General features: G+C 37.0%; 2 protein-coding genes across 6 annotated transcripts in view; one reads left to right on the top strand and one right to left on the bottom strand.

Annotated features, from left to right (window-relative positions):
- The window catches only part of unkl (unk like zinc finger), a 31,159-nt gene extending 17,177 nt beyond the window's left edge, over nt 1–13,982 (top strand). For 2 of the 5 annotated variants that reach the window (XM_051713599.1, XM_051713602.1), the window contains 7 exons: nt 487–549; nt 3,157–3,334; nt 4,321–4,413; nt 4,514–4,747; nt 6,867–7,063; nt 8,342–8,599; nt 8,832–13,982. In XM_051713599.1, the coding sequence (XP_051569559.1) occupies nt 487–549; nt 3,157–3,334; nt 4,321–4,413; nt 4,514–4,747; nt 6,867–7,063; nt 8,342–8,599; nt 8,832–8,987 (1,179 nt within the window). In that variant the 3' untranslated portion in view covers nt 8,988–13,982. Of the gene's footprint in view, nt 1–486; nt 550–3,156; nt 3,335–4,320; nt 4,414–4,513; nt 4,748–6,866; nt 7,064–8,341; nt 8,600–8,691 lie in introns of all 5 variants that reach the window. The other 3 variants (XM_051713600.1, XM_051713603.1, XM_051713601.1) reach the window with 2 other exon arrangements.
- Nucleotides 13,983–14,116: 134 nt separating this feature from the next.
- On the bottom strand, nt 14,117–22,401 carry LOC127449956 (dynein axonemal assembly factor 8). The gene is made up of 16 exons (XM_051713611.1): nt 22,325–22,401; nt 21,176–21,330; nt 20,929–21,055; nt 20,681–20,812; nt 18,905–19,072; nt 18,475–18,768; nt 18,342–18,398; nt 18,222–18,260; nt 17,966–18,135; nt 15,829–16,024; nt 15,643–15,737; nt 15,098–15,206; nt 14,725–14,939; nt 14,552–14,637; nt 14,389–14,458; nt 14,117–14,300 (listed from the first exon to the last, which is right to left on the bottom strand). Exons 2-16 carry the CDS (start codon nt 21,242–21,244, stop codon nt 14,229–14,231), a joined length of 1,899 nt encoding a protein of 632 aa, XP_051569571.1. The 5' UTR covers nt 21,245–21,330; nt 22,325–22,401; the 3' UTR covers nt 14,117–14,228.
- Nucleotides 22,402–22,662: the final 261 nt, after the last annotated feature.

Here is a 22,662-nt window from a genome sequence, read left to right as displayed (position 1 = left end):
CTTTTCTGTTTTGTTTTTCAGTCCTTTGTTGCTAAATGAGGATCATTACTCTTTAGTTGTCAATTACTCTTTAGTGTTAAGCACTCCATCTGTGCGATTCATTGTGTGGTAACATTGTCTAGTCAGGTATTAAATACATCGCCATTTGAAATGCCTTCCATATGAACGTGTATATCGGAAAATTCTCTCTGACCCATTTTGGGTTATTGTTCATGTTCTGGAATTGCACGTGCTCAGCCCTGAAATAATCATTTTTAACCTTGCCGTTATCTGAGGAAGAAACCCAGCAGTCACATGACCAGATTGTGTTCATCTTAAAAGATCAAAATGAAGCAGACTGTAACATTACACTGTTTTCAAACAATTTAACAGAATGGTGTTACCTTTTTCTTTTTTTTTTGAGAGAGAGTAGCAACTTCCTACATAACACTCCTGGTTGCCCTACCAACATCAAGTCGCATGATAGACTTTATTATCTGATTTTAGGCAAAGAACCTGAAGAGCCAGTCTGGAGAAAATAATCAAAAGTTAATGGACCAAGACAAACAGGTAAAGCAGCCTAGTTCATTTTCATGCATCTTCAACCTTACAAATACGGATTGTAGATTACATAAAAGTTCTTAGTGATAGACCAAGTTATCATCCGTATTTCATAGAAAACATTGCTGTCTTTATTTCTAAGGAATCATGCAATATTAGAATCCTGCCTAACATACCATCTAAACACAATCCATTTAATATATAGCCCTGTAAAGAAATCATTAATAGGCTTGCAAAAGTTTTGCAAGACATTAATCACTTTTGGCAAGAGCTGTTTTTAGTCGTATCGTCTTGAAGGTTCTTGCCTTCTTTTTATTCTACTTTTGCAATGTGAAATAAAAAACGGACACTGCGGTCTTGCGATCTGGTCCCCCAGACTATGAATTACTTCATCAGACTACATTTGGAATCTCTTGTTTCTCCACAAATCCTCATTCGCATCTCTCTCCTGGTCTATTTTTGCAGGGACTCTTTCAAACTTTTTCTCCCGTTCTTCACCTGTAATGACTTTAGTGTCCTTTACTGCAAGAAAAGGAGTTTCAAAAGGAGGGACATGCAGTAGAACAGATACCTTATTTTTTATCTGTCAAAATGATGGAAAGCATCATTAAAAATTCAGTAAATTATCGAAACTTTTTGGTGGAACCTCTGAATAGAATAGTGACATATTTGAAAGAAAACTAGGGCTTTTAACTAGGGCTGTCAATCGGTTAAAATTTGTAATTAAATTAAATGCTGATTAGGGCTGCAACTAATGATTATTTTCAATGAATCGACTAATCTAACGATTGTTAGAATGATTATTCAACTATTCGGGCGATTGCAATGATTAATCATTAGCTCTTAACCGACTATTCCCTTAATCATCTTTTAAAAATAGCTCTAAATGACATTCACTGAATTAGAGGGAAGAAACCAACTTAAGTTTAATTCAGTAAAGAAATTCACTGCACAAAATCCTATTATCATCAAGTGTTTGTCTTGTTTTCCATTTAAAATTGTCTAAAAATCCTTAAAACAAGATACATTTACTTGAGAAGCAACATATAAAATGGTAAGAATTGCTTTCATAGAATGTATCTTGATTATAAGTGTATTTTATATACAAGTGTATCTTTTCACTTCTGCCAGTGCAGTAAAGACAAAATGTACTTATATTCAAGATATATTCTCTGAAACAAAGTCTAAATATCTTATATGCTGCTGCTCAGGTGAATGCATCTTTTTTTTAAAGGATTTGTAGATATTTTAAAATATTTGTATTTTTAATATTATTTTCAACCTTCTCAGATAGCAATTTTTACTTCTGCATTATAGCTCCTAAGTAAATGTATGTTGTTTTAAGAGTTTTAGATATTTATATTGGGAAACAAGCCAAAACAAAAACAAATTTACCCACAAATTTAACTCTCAAGAAACAAACTTTCTTCTTAATAAAGCTGCGTATTACCGATTTTCACACAGTGGCACATATATTATGATTCAATACGTCACGAGCATAACGTAATAATCTAGCTGTAGCAAGAGAGCGCGTGAGGGACAGGCGTCCCCACACCAGAGTGTGCATCAGCCGAGTGCAGTTTCAATCTCTTCCCCCTTAGATCGGGTCACTTCACACGAAATTACAATTTCAGAGTTTGTACTTACTTACATGACTTGCTTCCTTATTATTTGAACTTTAATAAAGGATGCATTAAAGATATAACACTGGGGTTTTTCCCCTTTAAAGATGCTCGACACGCAAGTTTTGCTTAAGCGGAACGGCGGCTCCGCTTTATTTCACAATGAGAGTGCTTCTGTATTTACTTATTTTGTATTTTTGTATAATTCCCTCATACTTTGCGATCTACATCACCTGAAGCTGTTTGGAAAATTTGGAGTACATCTGGACTGTGAGCTGTTTTCTTACTCTCCTCAGTCAGGCATGAGCTGCAGTGCTCCTCTGGCGCGTCATCATTAGTTTCATATGATCTCATGTTACGTTAAATGAGATCAAATGACAATTCGACAACGAAAATTTTTGTAGACAATTTTTTGTTGTTGCTGTTGTCGATAACATTGACTAATCATTTTCTCCCTAATGACGATTATTTAAATTAACCACTTATATTAAGATTTGCTGAGAAAATCGAATGATGGTTGACTTGGGAGCGTTTCAGTATTTTTGGCATTTGGAACCATAAATTACACGTTTTTAGGATGCTATGTCAAGATATATATTTTTTAAAACTTGAAAAAAATTCATGTAGACCCCTGTATTCTTTTGTGTTCCATCCAGCTGTCTTTGAACAGCTGTTGGTTTGTTGCCTGTACAGCTGGAGTTGCGCTGACTGCAACTCACAAAAACATGAAAGTGGTACTTCAAGCTTGAATTGCTTCGTTGGTAAATCCTTATTACAGAATTTAAGTACAGTCAGGGGGCATGATTATTTGCGTAATTTTTGTTTATTTTATTTTTTTATTAATCGTACTGAATTTTTGCGTTAAATTGACAGCCTTGTTTTTAACAGATGCTCAACTGAAATTGCAAAAAGATCTTACATTTTCTTCACGTGTTTCGAGTGATTTAATCAAACAAAATTCACAGATGTCCTGTCTGACCACTTCCATTCACAGGCTCACAGCGGTGTGTTCTCAGTGGTGAACCCACTAGCATCCAGCATAACATCAAGCATCACATCCAGCTTGGCCTCCAGTGTAGGATCTGACAGCTCCTCACCTACCACTTTATCAACAATGAATGCAAAAGCCACACCTTTCTATCCAGGCAGCAATACTGTGGAGTCAGTAATAGGTAAGTGCCACTGTCCTTTGCACCAATCATTTAGCATAAAGCTATCCACACAAACAGAATCCTAGGGTAAAAGTATTGGGTGCTATATATGTGGCAGACTGTGTCCAGATAAGGCAGTGCAGATAAATGCAGAGCATTGTGAAGTGTAAGTCTTTGTGGCAGTGCATTAGCCGTAAGTCAGTAAGTTCTCAAAAACCCACCGACAGCAACAGCAGCCGATAATGACTCAGCAGCACAGATCTAAGTGGATGGTAAGTGCTTTTACCTTTATGTCTGCCTTTCCCTTTGAGGTAATTCAAGTTTTAAATATTTGACTTTTTATATATATAAAAAAAAAACAAACAAAAAAAACACCATGTATATACAGTTATTGTAGGCTCCAAGTGGACTTGGATATCAACTGAAGTGAGCCACATATCACAGGACAGAAGACTGGATTAACAAGCATTTTCAGCTCTACCATTTTAAAGTTTTTATAGGTGCTTTAAAATAACTTCATAAAGGTCTTTATGTAATACTGTGTTTTGAATTAGCTTCATTGTTCCCATGATCATGGAAAACCTAGAAAGATCAGTGATTTTTAAAATTGTGATTTACAGTACTGGAGAGGTCATCCTAAGAAGTTATATTAAATATAAACATTTCTAGTTTTACTCATCTTTAAACTATTTTATTGGCAAGAAATGTATATTTGTGAGTGCAATCTCTAGAAAATTGTTTAAAATCCTAATCCAGTACTTACAAATGATTACAAAAGTCATGGAAATGTACTGGTATTGATAAAGGGGTGTGGGAACCTTGCAACTTACAAGCTTACACCCTTTTATCAATACCAGTACATTTCCATGACTTTTGTAATCATTTGTAAGTACTGGATTAGGATTTTAAACAATTTTCTAGAGATTGCACTCACAAATATACATTTCTTGCCAATAAAATAGTTTACCAAGACATTAAAATGGACACTGTACTCTTCTTGCTCTTAGGATCTGCACTTGACTTAAATTTTAGTGACATCAACGTTGCCTCCCTCGACAAAGAGCTAGAGGACCAAGACAACAATGGCTTTGGCTTAACAAGTAAGAAAATATTTTAGATGTTTTCTGGCTTGTACTTGCTATTAGACACAGGTAATGATTAAACTCTCTTTTTTAAAAAAATTTTTTTTTTTTTATATAGGTCAGAGGTTATTAGGAGGCTCTGCTCCTGTCAATATTCCTGGCTCGCTGGCTCGGTCTTCCTCTCTGCATTCCTCCTCCTCTCTCTCTGCCTCCCCGCTCAGCTCTCTGTCTCAGTCCCTGTCCCAGTCTCTTCTCACTGGAATGACCTCCCAGCAGAGCCAGCCACAGGTGCCACCTGTTAAAACTGAGCACGGCCGCCTGGGAACGCCCACATCTTCACAGAACTCTTTAGGTAAGGTTTGAAAATTTCCACATTCACCCTGTGAAGAATACTAAAAAGTATTATACAAAAGTATTAGACATCACAAGTACAGACTTTTGACTGTCAGCATAATAAAATCTGGTCCACAGTGTATCTTTGGCTAAGTAAATCGATTAAGAATGACAAACAATGTCTATAATATTCTACATTTATTTCAACTTCTATTTAAAAGCGCCCTTGCACTCTCACCTACACCCACACACACTGACACACATGCATAGGCACATACATCGAGTTGCGACCCTTGATGGAAAACATGTAAACAGAGCCTTGATGTAAACACCCCTGCTACTTGATCAATACAACAGTTTTATATGATCTGAAATAAGTTTTAATATCTGTGGAAAGCACTCTCGCGCTCACCCTCTCCCTCTCTTTCGCTCTCACACACACATACACACTCGCAAGCAACAAACAACCTTCATGTCAGCGCATGTCATGTCAGTTGGGATGTAAGCAGTTGTTTAGCAATGGAAAAGCAATATAAAAGAATGGTCGCATTTCCTGCTGCTGAGAAGTATACTTAAACTTGCGTCTTGGCAATTTAAAGCGATGTTACTGCTGTCAAGATCCGCGACAAACAAAGGTAATAACACATGCGATCTCTCTCAGTTTATTTCTCTCACCCCCAAACACATGCGCACTACAGCTGTTCAGAGATTTATTTATCCTCTCAATTACATAATTTCAACTCAATCAAATCAATATTTTATGTCCATGTATTTATGTATTTGGTTAGTAGCCATGTAATAAGCAGAATAATGTAGTCAGTCAGTTTTTATAGCAAAATAAACCCCTTCAGGGTGATACAAGACCCCTCCGCTTCACATCGGGATCCTGATCACCCTGTCGGGGTTTATTTTGCGATAACAACCAGCTGACTGCACATTATCCCTTACTAAGCCTATCATTGGTCTCCAGTCCAAAGCAATCCATTTTGCAACTGAATTCGTCTATCTGTCTGAGGTAGACTTATAAGGGTTTTTCTAAGGATGCGTCTATGTACACATGCATCAGTCAGACGAAGGAGCATCTCATTTTAATTGTGTTGCGTCAAACACAGCGTTTTAGGATGCTGTGTCAAGTTTAATGTAGTTTGAAACTTAGAAAAACACATCTCGAGACCCCTGCATTCGGAGTTGCGCTCCATCCAGCTGTGTTTGAACACAAGAATGAATTCTCATCTTGTGCTGTCTGCAGCATTTAAGTGTGTTTTGTTGCCTCTATAGCTGTACGGCTGTACAGCTGGTGTTTCACCTACTGCCCCCTGCTGAAAACATGAAGGTGGTAATTCAAGCTTGAATTGCTCAGACGGTATGCATATTCCTTTTTACAGTCCAGGAGCATGATTGATTGCGTTTATTTTTAACGTGTTATTTTTTTATATATTGTAGTTAGTCACACTGAATTTACGCGTTAAATCAACAGCCTTATAAATAATTTAAATAATATATAAAAAGTTTTGCATTGCGGTATTGAAAATTTGGGGGTGAAAACGAATATAAATTCACAATGTAAAAAATCTTAATAGTCCTAAAAATAGGCTTCATTGTCTGTGCAAAATGTAATTTGATTTTAAGTAAAAAAAGGACCAGGACATTTTCTTTACAGTTTTGTGAGAATCACCCAATTAGTGGAAAATTTAATTTGTTGATTTGTTGTCAGAATTTCTCCTGTCCTAAAGTACTGAATACAGACTATTAATTGGACATAAAAAACTGTGTTGAATGCATATCTCGTTTACACAAAAATCTTGAATATATTTAAAAAAAGAAATTATGGTATTAACTCAAGAAGCACTCATTGCAGCAAGCTGGTCAAACCTGTAAGCTTGTTGATTGGCGGACTGATTAAGAACTTGGCATCTCTGGCAAAAACCTGTGCACCCAAACTCCTTGAAGTTGGGTAGCAGCCAACCAATCAGTTCAGAACATTTCTCTGTGCAACATGCATCAGATGGTTTGTGGGTGGTCAGTGGGTTTGCTATCTGAAGATCAGACTATTACTTTCTAAACTTGACTATTAATTACAGTCACAATCACATGAAATAGTTGTATTTAAGTTACATTTGTTAAATGTTCGGTTTCAGGTTTGAATGGTGGAGCAGGGAGTATATGGGACTTTATGAGTGGCAGCTTCTCTCCCAGCCCTTCTCCAGTGTTCAGCAGCCTTACTTCCAGCACGGTCAGCTCCAGCAGTGCAGACATCGGACGGCTCCTCCGAGAACTGGATGAGGCCAAGCGCAAGATAAAGCAATGGGAGGATGCCTGGCACCAGGTCAAACAGGTCAGACATGCTAGTTTTTCTTTGTTATTCTTATTTATTGGTCTCATGGTCAAGATTCTAGCCAACATGAGTGCTTTAGTGGTGCTTACAAACAAGCAGCTTGCAAGCAGCCATTTAGTTTGTATATCTTGTGTTCACTTAGGTTGTTTCTTAGAAAGTGGGAGCCATTTAGTTTACAGAGTTATATACCGATCAGCCACAACATTTAAACCACTTGCCTAATATTGTGTAGGTCCCCCTCGTGCCGCCAAAACAGCGCCAACCCGCATCTCAGAATAGCATTCTGAGATTATATTCTTCTCACCACAATTGTACAGAGCGGTTATCTGAGTTACCGTAGACTTTGTCAGTTTAAACCAGTCTGGCCATTCTCTGTTGACCTCTCTCATCAACAAGACATTTCTGTCCACAGAGCTGCCGCTCACTGGATGTTTTTTGTTTTGTTTTGGCACCATTCAGAGTAAATTGTAGAGATTGTTGTGCGTGAAAATCCCAGGAGATCAGCAGTTATAGAAGTAGCAAACCAGCCCATCTGGCACCAACAATCATGCCACGCTTGAAATCACGGAGATCAGATTTTTTCCACATTCTGATGGTTGATGTGAACATTAACTGAAGTTCCTGACCCATATCTGTATGATTTTATGGACTGCACTGCTGCCACACGATTGGCTGATTAGATAATCTCATGGATGATTGTTGGTGCCAGACAGGCTGGTTTGAGTATTTTTGTAACTGCTGATCTCCTGGGATTTTCATGCAAACAGTCTCTAGAATTTACTCCGAAAGGTGCCAAAAACAAAAAACATCCATTGAGCAGCAGTTCTGTGAATGGAAACATCTTGTTGATGAGAGAGTTCAACAGAGAATGGCCAGATTGGTTTGAACTGTCTACAGTAACTCAGATAACCGCTCTGAGCAAATGTGTTGAGAAGAATATCAACTCAGAATGCTATTCTGAGATGCAGGTTGGCGCTGTTTTGGCGGCACGAGGGGGACCTACACAATATTAAGCAGGTGGTTTTAATGTTGTGACTGATTAGTGTATAAACCTTTCATTGGAAACCTCTCCGCACCTCAATTAAAGTGATTCATTTTTAGTTGCCGGCTGTTAATTTACTTATTAATGCTACAGTGATACTCAAAGCTATTGTCCTTTTGATTTGCAGCTCGAAAACAAAACAATCAGGAAAAGCTCACAAGGTTTAGAATACATTTTGATGAGAGGTTTATTATTTTATCTTATTAAAATGCTCTTCTGCTTACCATTTCTCGAAGGCCTGTGAAGCGTGGCAGAAAGACGCTCACGAAGCAAAAGAGCAAGCAAAATCGGCAGAGGCGGAGCGGCAGCTGGCGGAACAGAAGCGGGAGGACACTGAGCGTAAGCTGAAGGAACTGCAGGGAGACTTTGACATTTTGTGTCGCTCCCCCAACACGCCTCTTCTGCGCAGCTACGGAAAGCTGGACCAGCTCCCCCTGCCAAAGCTCCGCTCCATCCAGAGCCAGCTGCGCTCTGACCTAGACCTCATAGATGGGGTAAGAAGGACCAGGTCCCAGCACACATATACGTCACCATGTCACATTTACACACACTCTAATTAGACTGTCGTACTCTTCTCATCACATAGATGTAAGTGTGGTGATTTCATGGCTTACGGGGGAAGAGTAGGCAACGTGTCAGTCAGTCATGCATGACGCACTGCATTGCAATGGTCCTGACTTCTGTAAAGCGTGTGACTGATGTTAACTCTTCTTTTTCTCAACACAGGTAATATATCAGCTTCAGTCAAAGAAATGTATAGTTTGCCAAAAGCATGATCGTTCCATTGTCCTGCAGCCTTGCCAACATTATTTACTTTGTCAGAACTGTGCGTCTGGTAAAATGGAATGTCCTTACTGTAAGACAAAAATATTGAAGTGGTGATGTGTGGCAATTCAAGGTACTATTGAATGGTCTAGCCCTTTGAAGAACTACTAATACATTACCTACTAATGCTTACCGTTTCTAAATAGCATTTTTTTGTGTTTCAGTATTTCATATAGTGATTAAATTGATTAGTTTTATCAGAATTTAATAAGTGGTGTTTGACTGATACAAATCAAGAACTTAAATGCAATACCCGTTTTGTACAAGCTAGAATATCCATTTTCATAAAGCATTAAACAATTTCCCCTTACCGCTGATTTGACTGTTAGCGACAAATTAATCGGTCAGACATCTGCATATTTGCTACTAGATGTGTGAAGAGGATTCATTTCTTGTTAAAAGCACTTTGTTGACTTGGAAAAATTTATCTTGAGGGTATTTTAGAAATGTTTGCTTTAAGCTGCTTTGTAGCTTTTGGTTATTTTTATTTTCTTAGATTTATATTTTTCCCAAATACGCTAAAGTATGAAGCTTTTGTGTGTACTGTGAAACATAATAGAATATTTCATTTTTCTTACTGTTAAATCATGGTATATTGTATATATCTTGTTAGTTTTCATATAAAATAGTACTAAATAGTAGTTACTACTTTCATTGTTACTTAAATTTTTCAATCAAATAAGTGCAAACTTTAAATGCATTTTAGGCATAAGCAGCAGCTGTAATTTCAGTAAGGCACATACTGTATGCTAAAGCATTTAGTAAATTGGTTTCTCTGTCTTATAGTGACTCTTTAGGTAGACATTATGTAGTTGTTAGATGAGCACATGTGTTCTGATGTCTTCAGTGACACAGTATTTTTTGTTTGTTTTGACTTCAGCTTTCAGATGTTAGAAGATATCTGATTCTGGGCCACTCCCTTTTAAGTGCCTTGCCTTAAAATATTTGAAGCATCTTTGAGGAGCTTAGGATTGTAGTACAAAACCCATAAGTGTAGTCATTGCTTGTGCAAATTGCGTATTTTTCTGTAGCACCGTATGTACTTTATTTGAGCATGTATTGGCCCATTCAGTACTTAAGTATTTCCCAGAGATTTCTGGGCCTGATATTCAGCTAAAGTGTCGTTCCCTCTTTCTTCATTAACAATGGTGCTTTTTGGGTGCAGCTTCATTATCCTTAGACATGTTGAATCGTCCTTAATTTAAATATGTAGGGATATTCAGACCAGGAAATATATATATATATATTTCTTTGATTGCAAAAACTAAACTGGCTTAGTGGATTTTTAGTTTTTTGAAATGTTTAGAATCATAGTGCTCTGTAGTGTTTACAGACAGAAATTGTCAATGTTTTTTCGTATCCAAATTCGACAGTGTAATGTGCTTAGGTAATTTAATTGAAATGACCTGCTACTGTGTTATCTGAAAACTTTTTTCCTTTATTTTCTTTTATTTTCTTGTTCCTTTCATATTTACAGCAATGTGCGGTAAATTGTCAGGTACACAAAGGTGCAAGTTTTTTTTGTTTTTTTTTAAATTGGGATAAACAGTTTTCTTCAAAAGGGATGGTTATTGAGGATCTAATTGTCCAGACCCTCATATTTTATTTCAGCTTCACGAGGAACAGACAGTGTATATATTATTTCCCTCTGCTTTTCTTCTTACGTTCGTATCTAAATCCACAAGTTCTGTATGTAGCTCATGTTCTTGACATTTGGACTGATTTGTCTTAAAAAAGCATTCACAGCATGTGTGTAGATTTTGTTAACCAGCTGAAGCTCTAGATCACACTGCCAAATGTGTTTGTGTTGAGCAGACCTTTCCAGTTGTTGGTCATCACAGTCGATAGCTCTTAAGTATTCAAAAATGTTTTTGTACAATGCTTCAAATGCATTGTCTATGTGCTTATATTTTCTAGGATGATTAGCGAAGCCGTGTTCTTTTTCATAAGATGGTTGGCGTAGATAGGGTGTAAACATTTGTAATGGATCAAAGTAGCTCTGGGTATTGTGATATTTCCAACACTCAAGTGCTCAAGAGCTTTGTTGAGGGATTAATTCCACTTGTTTGGTTATCGGACCATAACGTAGGATTGTTTCACAAAAAAAATGCGGTTGGAATGTTTGGGATCTCACTTGACATTTATGTCTGAAACGAAGAGTGTGGTCAAATCAAATGTTGACTTTACTCAAATGAACCAAAGTGGTATTGTAGTTTATATTTGTTTCAAAGTTCAAATGAAGTGGTGTACAATTACTATGTCAGTTTTTCAATGTTTAATTTGACAGGACAACTATGCCAACTGCTTTTGCTGACAATATTAATGGACTGAAAGCCCATTTTTGTAGTTTTTACCAAAGACCTTTACTGTTTTTCTTTTTCTCTTCTCAATTTTATAACTGCATTTTTATTTGAGCATTCTGAGGAAATAGTTAGAAGTAGAAAAATGACCAAATCTAGTACCTTATTTACATAATATGTGCATTTAAAAGAAAAAAATCGTAATGGAATCATAATCATTTTTTTATATAAAGATTGTGGTTCTTTTTTCTTTAATTCCTCAGTAAAAAGAAAAGCATAGTATTGAATTGGCTGTAATCCACAGTGAAGGAATGTCCTAGTAATGAATGAATATTTGTGTAAATTGTTTTAAGTGGCCAGATGGATCAGTGCTTATTTGAAGTATATATTTCTTTTTCTTTTTTTATACTAATAGTACTTAATTGTACAATTCTCAAATCAGTTTTGAAACATTAGTGGTTGTGCGCTACTTGTATGCTGTCAGGATTTTAGAGAGTATAATTGGACCGTAAGGTGCTTTCTTTAGTTTCTTTTTGACTGGTGTTTTGTTTTTCTGTACGTTTATTTGTGATTCTTCAGCATTTGGAGATAAAATAAGAAATCTTCTAACTTTTTTTTTTTTTAATCTTGAAGTGAAGTCCATTGTTGTGTCAAAGGTTGTCCAATATTTCTTTGTAAAACATATTTGATTGTGATGTAAAATGGGTCCCTTGTTTGTGCTAGTTGAAATGGCTGAAACAGACAGTGGGTCACATTTATGAAAACAGTTAAAATATCTTCATTTCCTAGCCTTAAACCACACTTTATTTGGCCTAGTTAAGTTTTAATTTTGTTAGATTTCTGAAAATATAAGCTTGTCAGACACTTGAACAGTCATGCTGCTTGTTAATACTGTTAACTATGTTAATTTTTGAAAAGAACAAATTTGTGCCTTTATTACAACACATTGAAAGTATTTGAATTGAACAAATGGGTAATTCAAGCTTACAAATGAGCCAAATTTTAGTGCCTTTTGACATTTTAACCTGCGTTTCGCAATGCACGAGAATATTGCAACAGATTCCTACTGACTTTACCAGTGTATTAAAATAATACCTAATTACTTTGCCATGCCTTTAAACTTTTGGCTTTGAGTAATATAAAAGTGATATATTTAATATGTATTAAATTCTCTTGAAAAACAGCATGATGATGCATTACAGATTACAACTGTCTGTTATGAGCAACAGTTAAGATATAATGCAGTTGTATTCTCTACCAAGGATGTGTTTAAATTGCAGGCTAGCAGCTCATTTAAACAGATTGTGAAGTAAGACTAAATTACAGTAGAATAATCATTTATAATTATAAGTTTGGGCTTCCAGTTAATTTTGTGTGTTCTATTATTGGTTTCCTAAAAAGTGATTTTCAGTATCATAAAAATCTGTATTAATGGCAAACAGCAATTTTTGTGTAATGTCTTAGTCACATAAATTTTAATCACAGCAGAGACTACATGTACATTTGATGCATTTTAAGGTTTCCCACCTAACCCCTCTGTCTGCATCAGCCATTTAATACCAACTGTAATCTTTAACAAAAATGACCATTTAAATTCAATGTATTGTGGTTTATGAAAGACCAGGCATCTGCAATTAAAGAAGCACCGAGGACAGTGTCTTTTTTGTTTAGCAATTTGTAAATTAATGTATTGGAAATTTACCACAATGCTCTGCAGTGGAAATAATCATATTATTATTATTTGTTTTTTTAATTCTTGTGGATTTTCTTTCGTTCATTTTTTTTTCTTTTCTTATTTTGTTCTTTATCAGTAGTGTGATTAATGAACCTAAGGATTTATGCAATCTTGTATATACATATTACATATGTAACTGGTTAAATTTAGCAAACTAGCCAGGGAAAATACCTTTTACAACAGTAAACGTACATAAGAGGCTAAAACAAGTGATAAAAAAAAAGGGGGGGGGGAAAAGCCAGAAGTTAGGAAACACTGTTCCCTATAATTAATGTTAAGATTAATCTGACATAAATCCCTGAATATATTGAATGTACCATTCAAATTAGATATGATATGGGTCACTATGGAGAACAGTTAATCGATAATGATGTAGCATTAGTTTTTTAAATTGCGATACATTAGAAATAAATTATAAGTTAAACACAATTGCAGTTTTCAAGTTTGTGTATTTATTAGTGTAACAATTTGATGGAAATATGAGATGTATTTTTCTCAGGGTTTTACAGGAGAACTAGAATAGAGAGAGATGTCCAATTTTCAAAGGAAACTGCAACTCACAGATTTATTTGCTGAGAAGTCAAAATGAGGAAAACATTTATATTATAATGAAATGAGAAAGAAACATATCCCTTATTTTGGTACAGTATGCATCCATATATAGAACTACTTATATTCTAATTAGTGTTGAAATACTATACAATTTGCTGTCAATGTAATACTTTGTGTATGTGTTGTCAACACAAGACCTTAAAACATTTACTGGGAGTTATGTGTTTAAGTTATGGAGGCTTCTTTATGGAATAGTTGTGCGTTTTGATGGCGTGTAAGGCCAGATAGGTTTTTTTTCACTAGAATTACTTAAGATGGTATTATTTATAATGCATAATCTTTTTCTCGTAGTGTATCATTTAAAATTGTTAACACTTGTCTACACTACAGCAGTTATGCAATGGTTTACAAAATTCATGGAATTATTTTTATCATCTTGGAAATTAAATAATTTTTGATCTTTAACTTGTCTCAAGTGTTGTGTTCTTTCTCATTTGCCTCTTGTATTTATGTTCTCATTTTTCCTTATCATTTACATTAAAAATTGAGAGAACAATTCTTCATTCTTTTGTTGAGTTAGAAACTGTTTAATAGACACAATATGCTAGTCTTGACTTAATATATTACTTAGGAACAGTGAAGTTAATAATCAGTTACTTTGAAATAAAAATGTATAAAAGTAGATATTCATCACTGAGTACTAACTGCTGGTTATCGTGGAACTATGCTGTGATGACTGTCAGGACAGGATATGTCGAACAAGTAGCACATCAATTTCTCTGCCTGCAGACATAAACAAGTTTAGGGGAATTATGGAAAATGGTTAAAAAAAAATAAGACCAATGTAGAATGCTTACTGTGCATTTCTTACCTCACTTTCAGAGTTTGGGTAAAGAAGCTTCGTCCGAATTCTCTCAAAGTCAGGTCGCTCCCTACAAATGCTACAATACAAAAGCAGAATACAGTTTTGAATATGATGCATGATAAGGGCTAATAATGTCTTCTCCAAAGCATTATGTCTGCCTTGTTAGTACCTCTCAAGAAGGATATCAAGGCAAGGAACAGCATTATCTTTTTGCAAAGCAATGATAAGACAGGGGCCTTCAGATAGAAGTGATCCCTGAATGCAACACAAAAATAGACATTACATGTTTTATGCATTTAATTAAAATGTGTTTGGCGTAACTGGTGAAGATAGCCAACGCACATGAAATGCTCCATCAGCAGGGGGCCTCAGTAGCTCAGACATGTGCCGCCTTTGATTCTCATCTGGAGTGCAAAGCCTTCCAGCCACCAGGTGGCAGTCTGTCCTGAGCAGCCTCTCTAGTATCTCTGAGTAAAAGGGAGGCTGACTCTGCTGCATGAGGTTGGAAGGTATCAGCAGGCAGGTGGTCTGGCACAGATTGCTGGAGACTAAAGGCCCTGCTGCACCAAAACACAAAATAAATAACAACGGTTCCTGCTCTCATTTCAAAGGTCGGTTGCAGCTAATTAAACATCAAGTTTTGATTTATGTTGTTTCATTGGCTCTGTGTTCTGATGTGCAAATAGTTGGGTGAGGAAGTGGTAGAATGCCTTGCCTTGACTGAAACCTGATTCTGAGTGAAATTTGTCCTTGACAGCAGTTCGGAGGGTGTCCGATAGTTCACGTTCCGAACTAGCCTCAGGATCTGAACACAAACAGCAAATCTGAAATAAGAGAGAAAAGATGCTTAGCTTGAAAAATAAAGTAACTATATACTTTTAAAGGAATTTAAATACAAGTTGAGCTCAATCGACAGCATTTGTGGCATAATGTTGATAACCACAAATTTAATGTCAACTTGTCCCTTCTTTTCTTTAAAAAAGATATGGGTTACAGCGAGGCATTTCCAGTGAAAGTGAATGGGGCCAATCCCAAAACAAAAAACTCAAAACTATGGACACGAGATGTAAACAATGTTCATGTTAACATGATTTTAGTGTGATAATATCTCTTACTAGCCATCTCTGTGTAAAGTTATAAGAAAATAACAAGACAGACATATAAAAATATTTCAACATTATGGCATACATTCTGTCGAATGAGCTTAATTTGCACTGAACCCAGAATTCCTTTAAGATCAAGTAACACGAGCTACAATACCTGCTCGTGTCTCATCATTGATGTTTCTGTGCAGCACAAACCCTCTGGAAATATCAGTTTTATGTCCTCTACTGCCTTTCGATACGACAGTGATCCTGTAACACAAGAAACAAATGGTATCAGTAGGCTTTGACCAGAGATTTTCTACAGTGCACTGGTGATTATTATTATTCTTGGATTGCTGACCATAGATGCCACTATGCAGTTTGTCAGAGCAAAAGTGGGACCACCATGGGGTCTGATCTTCATTGCAGGCTGCAACAGGATCCTCAGGACCCATCAGCTCCAACAGCCTCTTAACTGCATTTACTCTCAGTAAGCACAGAGCCAATGAGAAGCCAGATCTCAAGTATTTCATCACCAGCACCCTTTTAGTTGGATTCTGGACATACAGTACATCAGACAAAACATAGTTTCACATAAATCTCCCAAAAATAAAATAGAGATGAATACTTAGATGTCATGTTCTGCATACATGAAACTAAAAAAAGTAAATAATATTTTGTAGAATTTGTCTTGTTAAATTTTATTTTGGATGTTTTTGAACCACTGGGTTCATTTTTTTTATTATTATTTTTTTATGGTTTATGACCTTCTCTACCCAAACTGTTGCGTTTATGACCACTGCTTTGATTAGAAGCTTCAAGCATCATGCTGTGCTCTATGTTAGCCCATCAATATTATACAAGAACATATTACCAATATACAGTTTAATTTAATTTAAAATATGATTTAAAATCATGCAGAATTATTTGATGGATCTTTTAGGAGTGGATCTTGACCAATTTAATTTTACCAATTTAATTTTACAGGTATTAATGTCTGATACAAGCATATGTATGCGTACTATAAAATTGGTGGACATGTAATTACAATTTTGGCAAAATCTTCTGGTGTTTTACAGTGGTCTTTTTTTAATAATAGGATCAAGTGGACAGATTCAATTCAAATCAAACATTATTGGCAAGAGAAACTTAAGTGTACATTGCCAATGCATTTTTAGACACAATGCATACAGATATAAAACATATTGAATGCTGAAGCTTAATTTACTGAAGTTTAAAAATGTTCAAACTCTTATTTTCTCTGGCTGCCGTTCAGTCTCTACAGGTATGCAGCTTGCTGAACGGCCAGGTCCTTCTCAGTTTCTATTGCGCACATGCTGGGTCTCTCGCGAAAGTGCGTTTTCTGGTGATTCCAAGAGATACGGAAGCTTGCCCGTTTCTCTCGCATGGCTGGTTCACCACATGTGGGTGAAGTCTCTATCCTCTGTACAGTAAATCAGCTCCCATGTGTATTATGCCTGGGAAATGCATTGCGTATAATGAATAAGCATGCACTGCTCCACACAATCAGTTTTGTGCTAGGATGTACAGTTGAGGCAAGCTTGTTCCTCCTGAAAATGTATATACTGTATGCCAATTTTAGCCACAGAAAGTGGGGAAAAACCTTAGTGAAATTTTGCACATGGTACAGAGGTGCCTGGGTGTGTTCTTGGCAGACAGCAGATGCTCTAACCCCGTCACCACCTTAATCTGAGCCTGTAAGGCTGAGTAGCCTACCAGGAACAACTCGAGACACCTGTCTCCTATTGCGTGGAGCATCAGGAAGTAAAAAACGAAACAAAAAAATACGGATACTGCATTAATTGTATTAATGTCTTTTTACGTTTAAAACATTAATGTGTAAAATTCACCAGCCCTTCTATATATTACATAAAACAAAAATGTGCTAGCATATTTTATTTTTATAAAACAAAACCAGTAATATTTAGGCCTATCTTTATCCACACATTGAAATATGAATACCAGTAACTACTGCCCGATTTAAGTAAGCCTCAAACATTAAAAAACACAGTGACAGGTTTTGGTTCATTTCGAGCTGGACATGATGGTAGTCAGATCCACTAAAAAGAAACGGCTCAAAAGTGTCATTCGTTCTAAAACCTCATAACATTGGTTGTGCTGTTTACCGCTGTAGATTTAAAAGAACCATTCATTCGAGAGTCATTCATTCGGGAACAGCACTACACTGGTAAGGCTGAAGATTCAAAAGACCGGCTCATAAGATTTGTTTGTTCGGGAATCAGACTACTGGTAGTGTGATATGTTGCATGTCAAAGATTCAAAAGAACCAGCTCATTATAGTCATACGTTCAGGAATCAGACTATACTGTACATGCTGTGTGTTCCACGCTGTAGTTTTAGTAGAGGGGCAGTGCTGCTGGTGATTAGCTCAAGTACACATGTAGAATAAATGTAGAATAGAAATGTGGTTATTTGCACTTTTAAAGATACTTTGTTCTAGAAAAAATAAGTGAGACCTGTTGCTCTGGTGGAAGTATCAGTGCTTGAGCCATGTTTGAGTCCAGTAGAAGTATGCGCAAGCCCACTAGAGTGAAGCCATTTTGTTTGATCATGCTGAGAATTTTACCAAAGCAGTGTCTCCAAGCTCCAGGTTTAAACAGCGCCAGAGTCAAAATGGGCTCTGGGCCTATAGAGTACAAAGGGAGGAAGTTAAGAGAAAAAGCCTTGAAGGACAGTTCTGAAAAGGACATGTTCCGAGAAGAAGACACTTACCCTCTGTCATGTAACTGTAAAGCGACTGACTTCTCAGACCTGAGGGGTGTCAAAGATTGTTAGTTAGATATCAGAGTGAAGCACATAAGAAATGCAAGATATTTTGGCTTAGTTCTGTACCAGGAGTGTCAGTGTAAGGCGGTGCTAGGAATTTCAATGATGGACGACTGCTGTGATCTAAAGAAAAATGGAAATTAGGTTTCAACTCAACTGCAAAATATCCAAAACTGGTATTGTCTATTTGAATCCCCACCTGGGACCAATTCTGCCTCAGAAAAAAAGAGGCAGGCCTGTCTGAAAGCAGTCTCTGGAGTGGGGGACATCAGTACGCACATGTTTCCTGGGTCACTTTGTGATAATATTCTGCGTAGAGTGATGAATGCCCTCACCCTCCTCAGAACAAAGACCAGGGCAGGGGTCGACATCAGGCTGAGCACACTACTCTGCCACTCTCTTTCCCCAACCTCAAAAGGACTCAACTCTTGTGCCTGCCACCGAGACAACTTTGGCATCCACTTCAATGCCAGCAACTCAAATTCCTCTTGTCCTGTTTGTGAAAGATAAAGTTTGATTTGGGAGCCATATTCTGAACATTACTTTGAAGAGATTCGGTCAAACAGATAAAGTCCATAGGTAAAATTGTGATGGTATAAGTTCAGCTACTGGTGTAGTTAAAGGTGTACCTGCTGTATCTCCCCTGAGAACTTTACGAAGCAGGCCCATCTCTTTCTCCACAATGTTCTGACCAGTCAGAGTGAGAATCACAACCTGCTCGATGTCTGGACAAGAGAGATACCTGTGTTTTGACAAGATCACGTGGCTGAAATCTGGCATTGTCCACATGAGCCCACCTGTAGGACATTATATCATTGTCAAACCTATTGCCTTTGTGGCCATTCAGACAGAGCTTGTTCTTGCGCTAAAAAGCTAGATGCAATGAACAGAACAGAACATAGGCATCTCGAGAAAAATTTTTAATGTTAAAAGTTGACGTTCTTTTTCACCTGACAGCATCTAAAAAACACAGGGTCATGTCTAGAAGCGAATCATCGGCTGGGAAATGTCTCGCGAGAGTCATGTGACATTCATACACTGGATTTATTTGGATACACACAAAAACTCTATACCTAACCTTAACCCTAAACTTAATAACAGAAAATATCCTCCGTGAGCAAGACGTGAGCAGCACGCTTTAGTTTCGGCACCCATATTAACAGATTACACCCTTCACATTGCAAGCGTGAGTCACGAGGTGACACATCCCAGACGCGGCAGCGAGCGGATAGTTTTGTGTTGAGCCTAATTTTGCTGCACGGCTCACGCTGGACTCAGCGGCTCTGGGTGTAGAAAATCAAAACTAATCAGGAGATTTTAGAAAATAACCAAAAGCAATTGAAAATATTTCAGCAGAGCCTACAATACACTACAATCTGCAAACAAACAAACACAAATTAACTAAATAAAAGAATGAATAAATAAACTGAATTGCTTTTGCCTGTTTATGTATATATATATAGGGATATAGTAGGCTATGGGCTTTACAACATTAACCAATCACGACCATGTTCGCTGATAAACAAACAAATGCACGACTGCTTTTGTTGAAGCAACAATTTACATCATTCCGATTTGCATGGTTGAGAATTGCAAAGTGCTGTACAACCCTCAGCATTTATTATACAATGATTTATTAGCTAAGGAAAAGGCGTGGGAGACGGTAGCTTCAGCAGATTTGTATAGATGGTAAGCTAATGTTTTAATTTACTGTAATGGCTGTTGTGCCTTCATGTCGTGCAATATAGTCTACCTAACACGGTTTTGTCAGGTGTTTTAACAAAAAAATGGCATTATTTGAATGTTTTTACTTATTTAACTATTTATGGGCTGTCGGGCTGGATGTAAACTCTAAACGCAGGAACACAGTTTTTGTTCTCTGACTAAATGCAGATGATTAAGGACCCAATACTGTGTGGGTTATGGCAGGGGTCTATCTGTAAATTATTTATCATTTACGATTGATCACAAACGATTTCATGAAGACCAAATTTGTTATATTTATTAATTACCCCCTCTCAAAATAAATTACAATATGGCCTTATTAAAGAAAATGTTTGGTAGGAGTACAGAGATAACTATTTTCTGTGCAGAGCCGCAGCTGTGTCTCACAGAAGAGGCGCAGCCAATGTGAATGTCCAACCCACCCGCGCAGCACACATCCCGCTCACGTCTCGCTCACGTCCCGTTCACGGAGGATATGTGAAACCTGCATGAGACTTTCCCAGCCCAATGGTTTCCTTCTATGACCAAAAAACAGCAAGATGTGATGCAATGGTAAAATATGTCTGTCTAGGGCATGTTTACATTGAAAAATAGCACAGACAGACACAAAAACAGGTTCTGTGTTAACGGCCCCCTAAGGTGGTGAACTGGGCACAGTATGAAAACTTGAATGTATGTACCTAGTATTTTGAGTAGATTTTTAGAGTAGGGCAAAGTGTGAAAGCAAAGATGTGGAACCAGAATCAAGTCATCTGCGAGTCTTGCACGAATCGATCCCATAAAGCCTTGAGCAGCAAGCTCGTTCATCAAACCTTCATCGGACAAAGAAACAGGGCACTTTACAATAAAAATGTTATAGCACCTCTATATAGCTTTGCATTAAATGACTAGCATGTTATGCGCTATACATTAAGGCTGAGAACTGTACCTATAGACAGTCTGGAACAGTGCTGCACTGCGCTTTCACTCCTCATCAGCAGCACCAGGCAATGAGAGGACAGCTCAACATGTTCTCCATCCAGATAGACTGTGGAAGCCTGACAGAATACTGCAACCTAATGCAAACAGACAGAGTTTCCAGACAAACGCAATCAGTATCAATGTCATGGTAGTGTCCCACTATCAGTTTCAATGTATCTCTGTACTTGTACAGGCTCACTGTTGGGTTTATTCACCTGCTTGGTTGTAAGACCCAGAGATTTAATTTGTTTTTTGGAGATCTGCACCCTTTGAAGTCCCACCATACTGAAGCCTCTTTTTGCACATGCAGATAGAACATAGCTGTAACAGCATGGTCCAACCACTGGAGACACAAGTAGAAATATATCTGCTGTATAGGGCAAGGGATGAAAGTCATTTGTTAGATGTCAGTGTAGTGTGCCATCTAACCATTACATTACATTACTGTGCCAGATAGCTAAGCCCAGACAAAATCTGCAAACTTTTATTTCATATTTTCTGTTCTAATATTTGGGAGAAAATCTGCAGAATTCTGTTAAATGGATATGAACTGGATCGAATGGATAAAACGTATTAAAGGGAGCTCAGAGTACTACACTCTTATCTGTAGCTGAATCATAATAAAATTAGCCAAAAATAATGAATATGTGAAACTGGTAATGTGTAGAACTTTGTGAATTATTCTACAGCCACAGGTTCCGTGTGGGCCCACTAATAGGGGACTTTAAGCAACAGATGCGGATGGGTCAGCTTAGGCATTCTATTGTGCATGTGCAACTTTAACTCACTACTTCCTGAAATGGTACTGTAAGCGTATACTATGGAGAATCACAACTTTACCGTAGTCGAAACTATGTGACGGATTAGGTCAGTAAATGTTTTCCAAGAAAAAATGTGAAGCGAGCACAGTAAGTAGCCTAAAGTATCTACTTAAAACTCATATCTTAAGTTTCTTACCCACTGTTAATTAGAATAGACTTTGAATAAAAAAATATATATATATATATATATATATATAAAAAGATATATTAATAATAATATCTAGGTTTTTTAATTTATTGACATCCTACAAGAGTGAAAATTCTTTCTTTGACAGTAGGTCATCATTAGACACTAAAAGTAACCCTTCTCTTCTTATTTTAAAAAACAATTCGTACTTGGGTGATTGAATGCCTCGTTCCATCATCCTCTATATTATTACTTCATGATTTTTGTGTTTCTTGGCTACAGCATTTGATCAGTTTACTTTGGTTGCTGTAGTGTCCCATCTGCAGCTGTTGCTAAAGAGTCCCTAAAGACTCATTCATCTACTACAAATGGTATATGAATGTTATAGTGACAAATTGTGTTGATTCTCTAGTCACCTTTCACAGTGGCACATAAAGTTGCTAGAGAAGAGGTCAGAATAAAAGAACCTCTGTCGCCATTATCACCAGAATTCTGAATCCTGTTTAAGCAACAATAATCAGATTTAGTTGGTGGTTCAAATCCATGTCATTGTAGCATTAAGTCCATGACAATACATATACTGTTGGTACAAACTGCCCAGACGTTGCCATGGTGTTGTTTGCTATTCTACCACCAAACCACAGACAGAGCCCCAGATGCACAAGACTGGATTGACAGGGTGAGTATAGCAGGGGCTGGTCTTGACTGTGACAGTACAGGGCGTTGATGGTTGCTGGATCTGTCCTCCTTGCCA

Source organism: Myxocyprinus asiaticus, chromosome 13, assembly GCF_019703515.2.
Source record: "Myxocyprinus asiaticus isolate MX2 ecotype Aquarium Trade chromosome 13, UBuf_Myxa_2, whole genome shotgun sequence".
NCBI classification, from domain to species: domain Eukaryota; kingdom Metazoa; phylum Chordata; class Actinopteri; order Cypriniformes; family Catostomidae; genus Myxocyprinus; species Myxocyprinus asiaticus.
The sequence above is the reverse complement of the archived record's forward strand: the minus strand, read 5'-3'. Positions and strand labels throughout refer to the sequence as shown.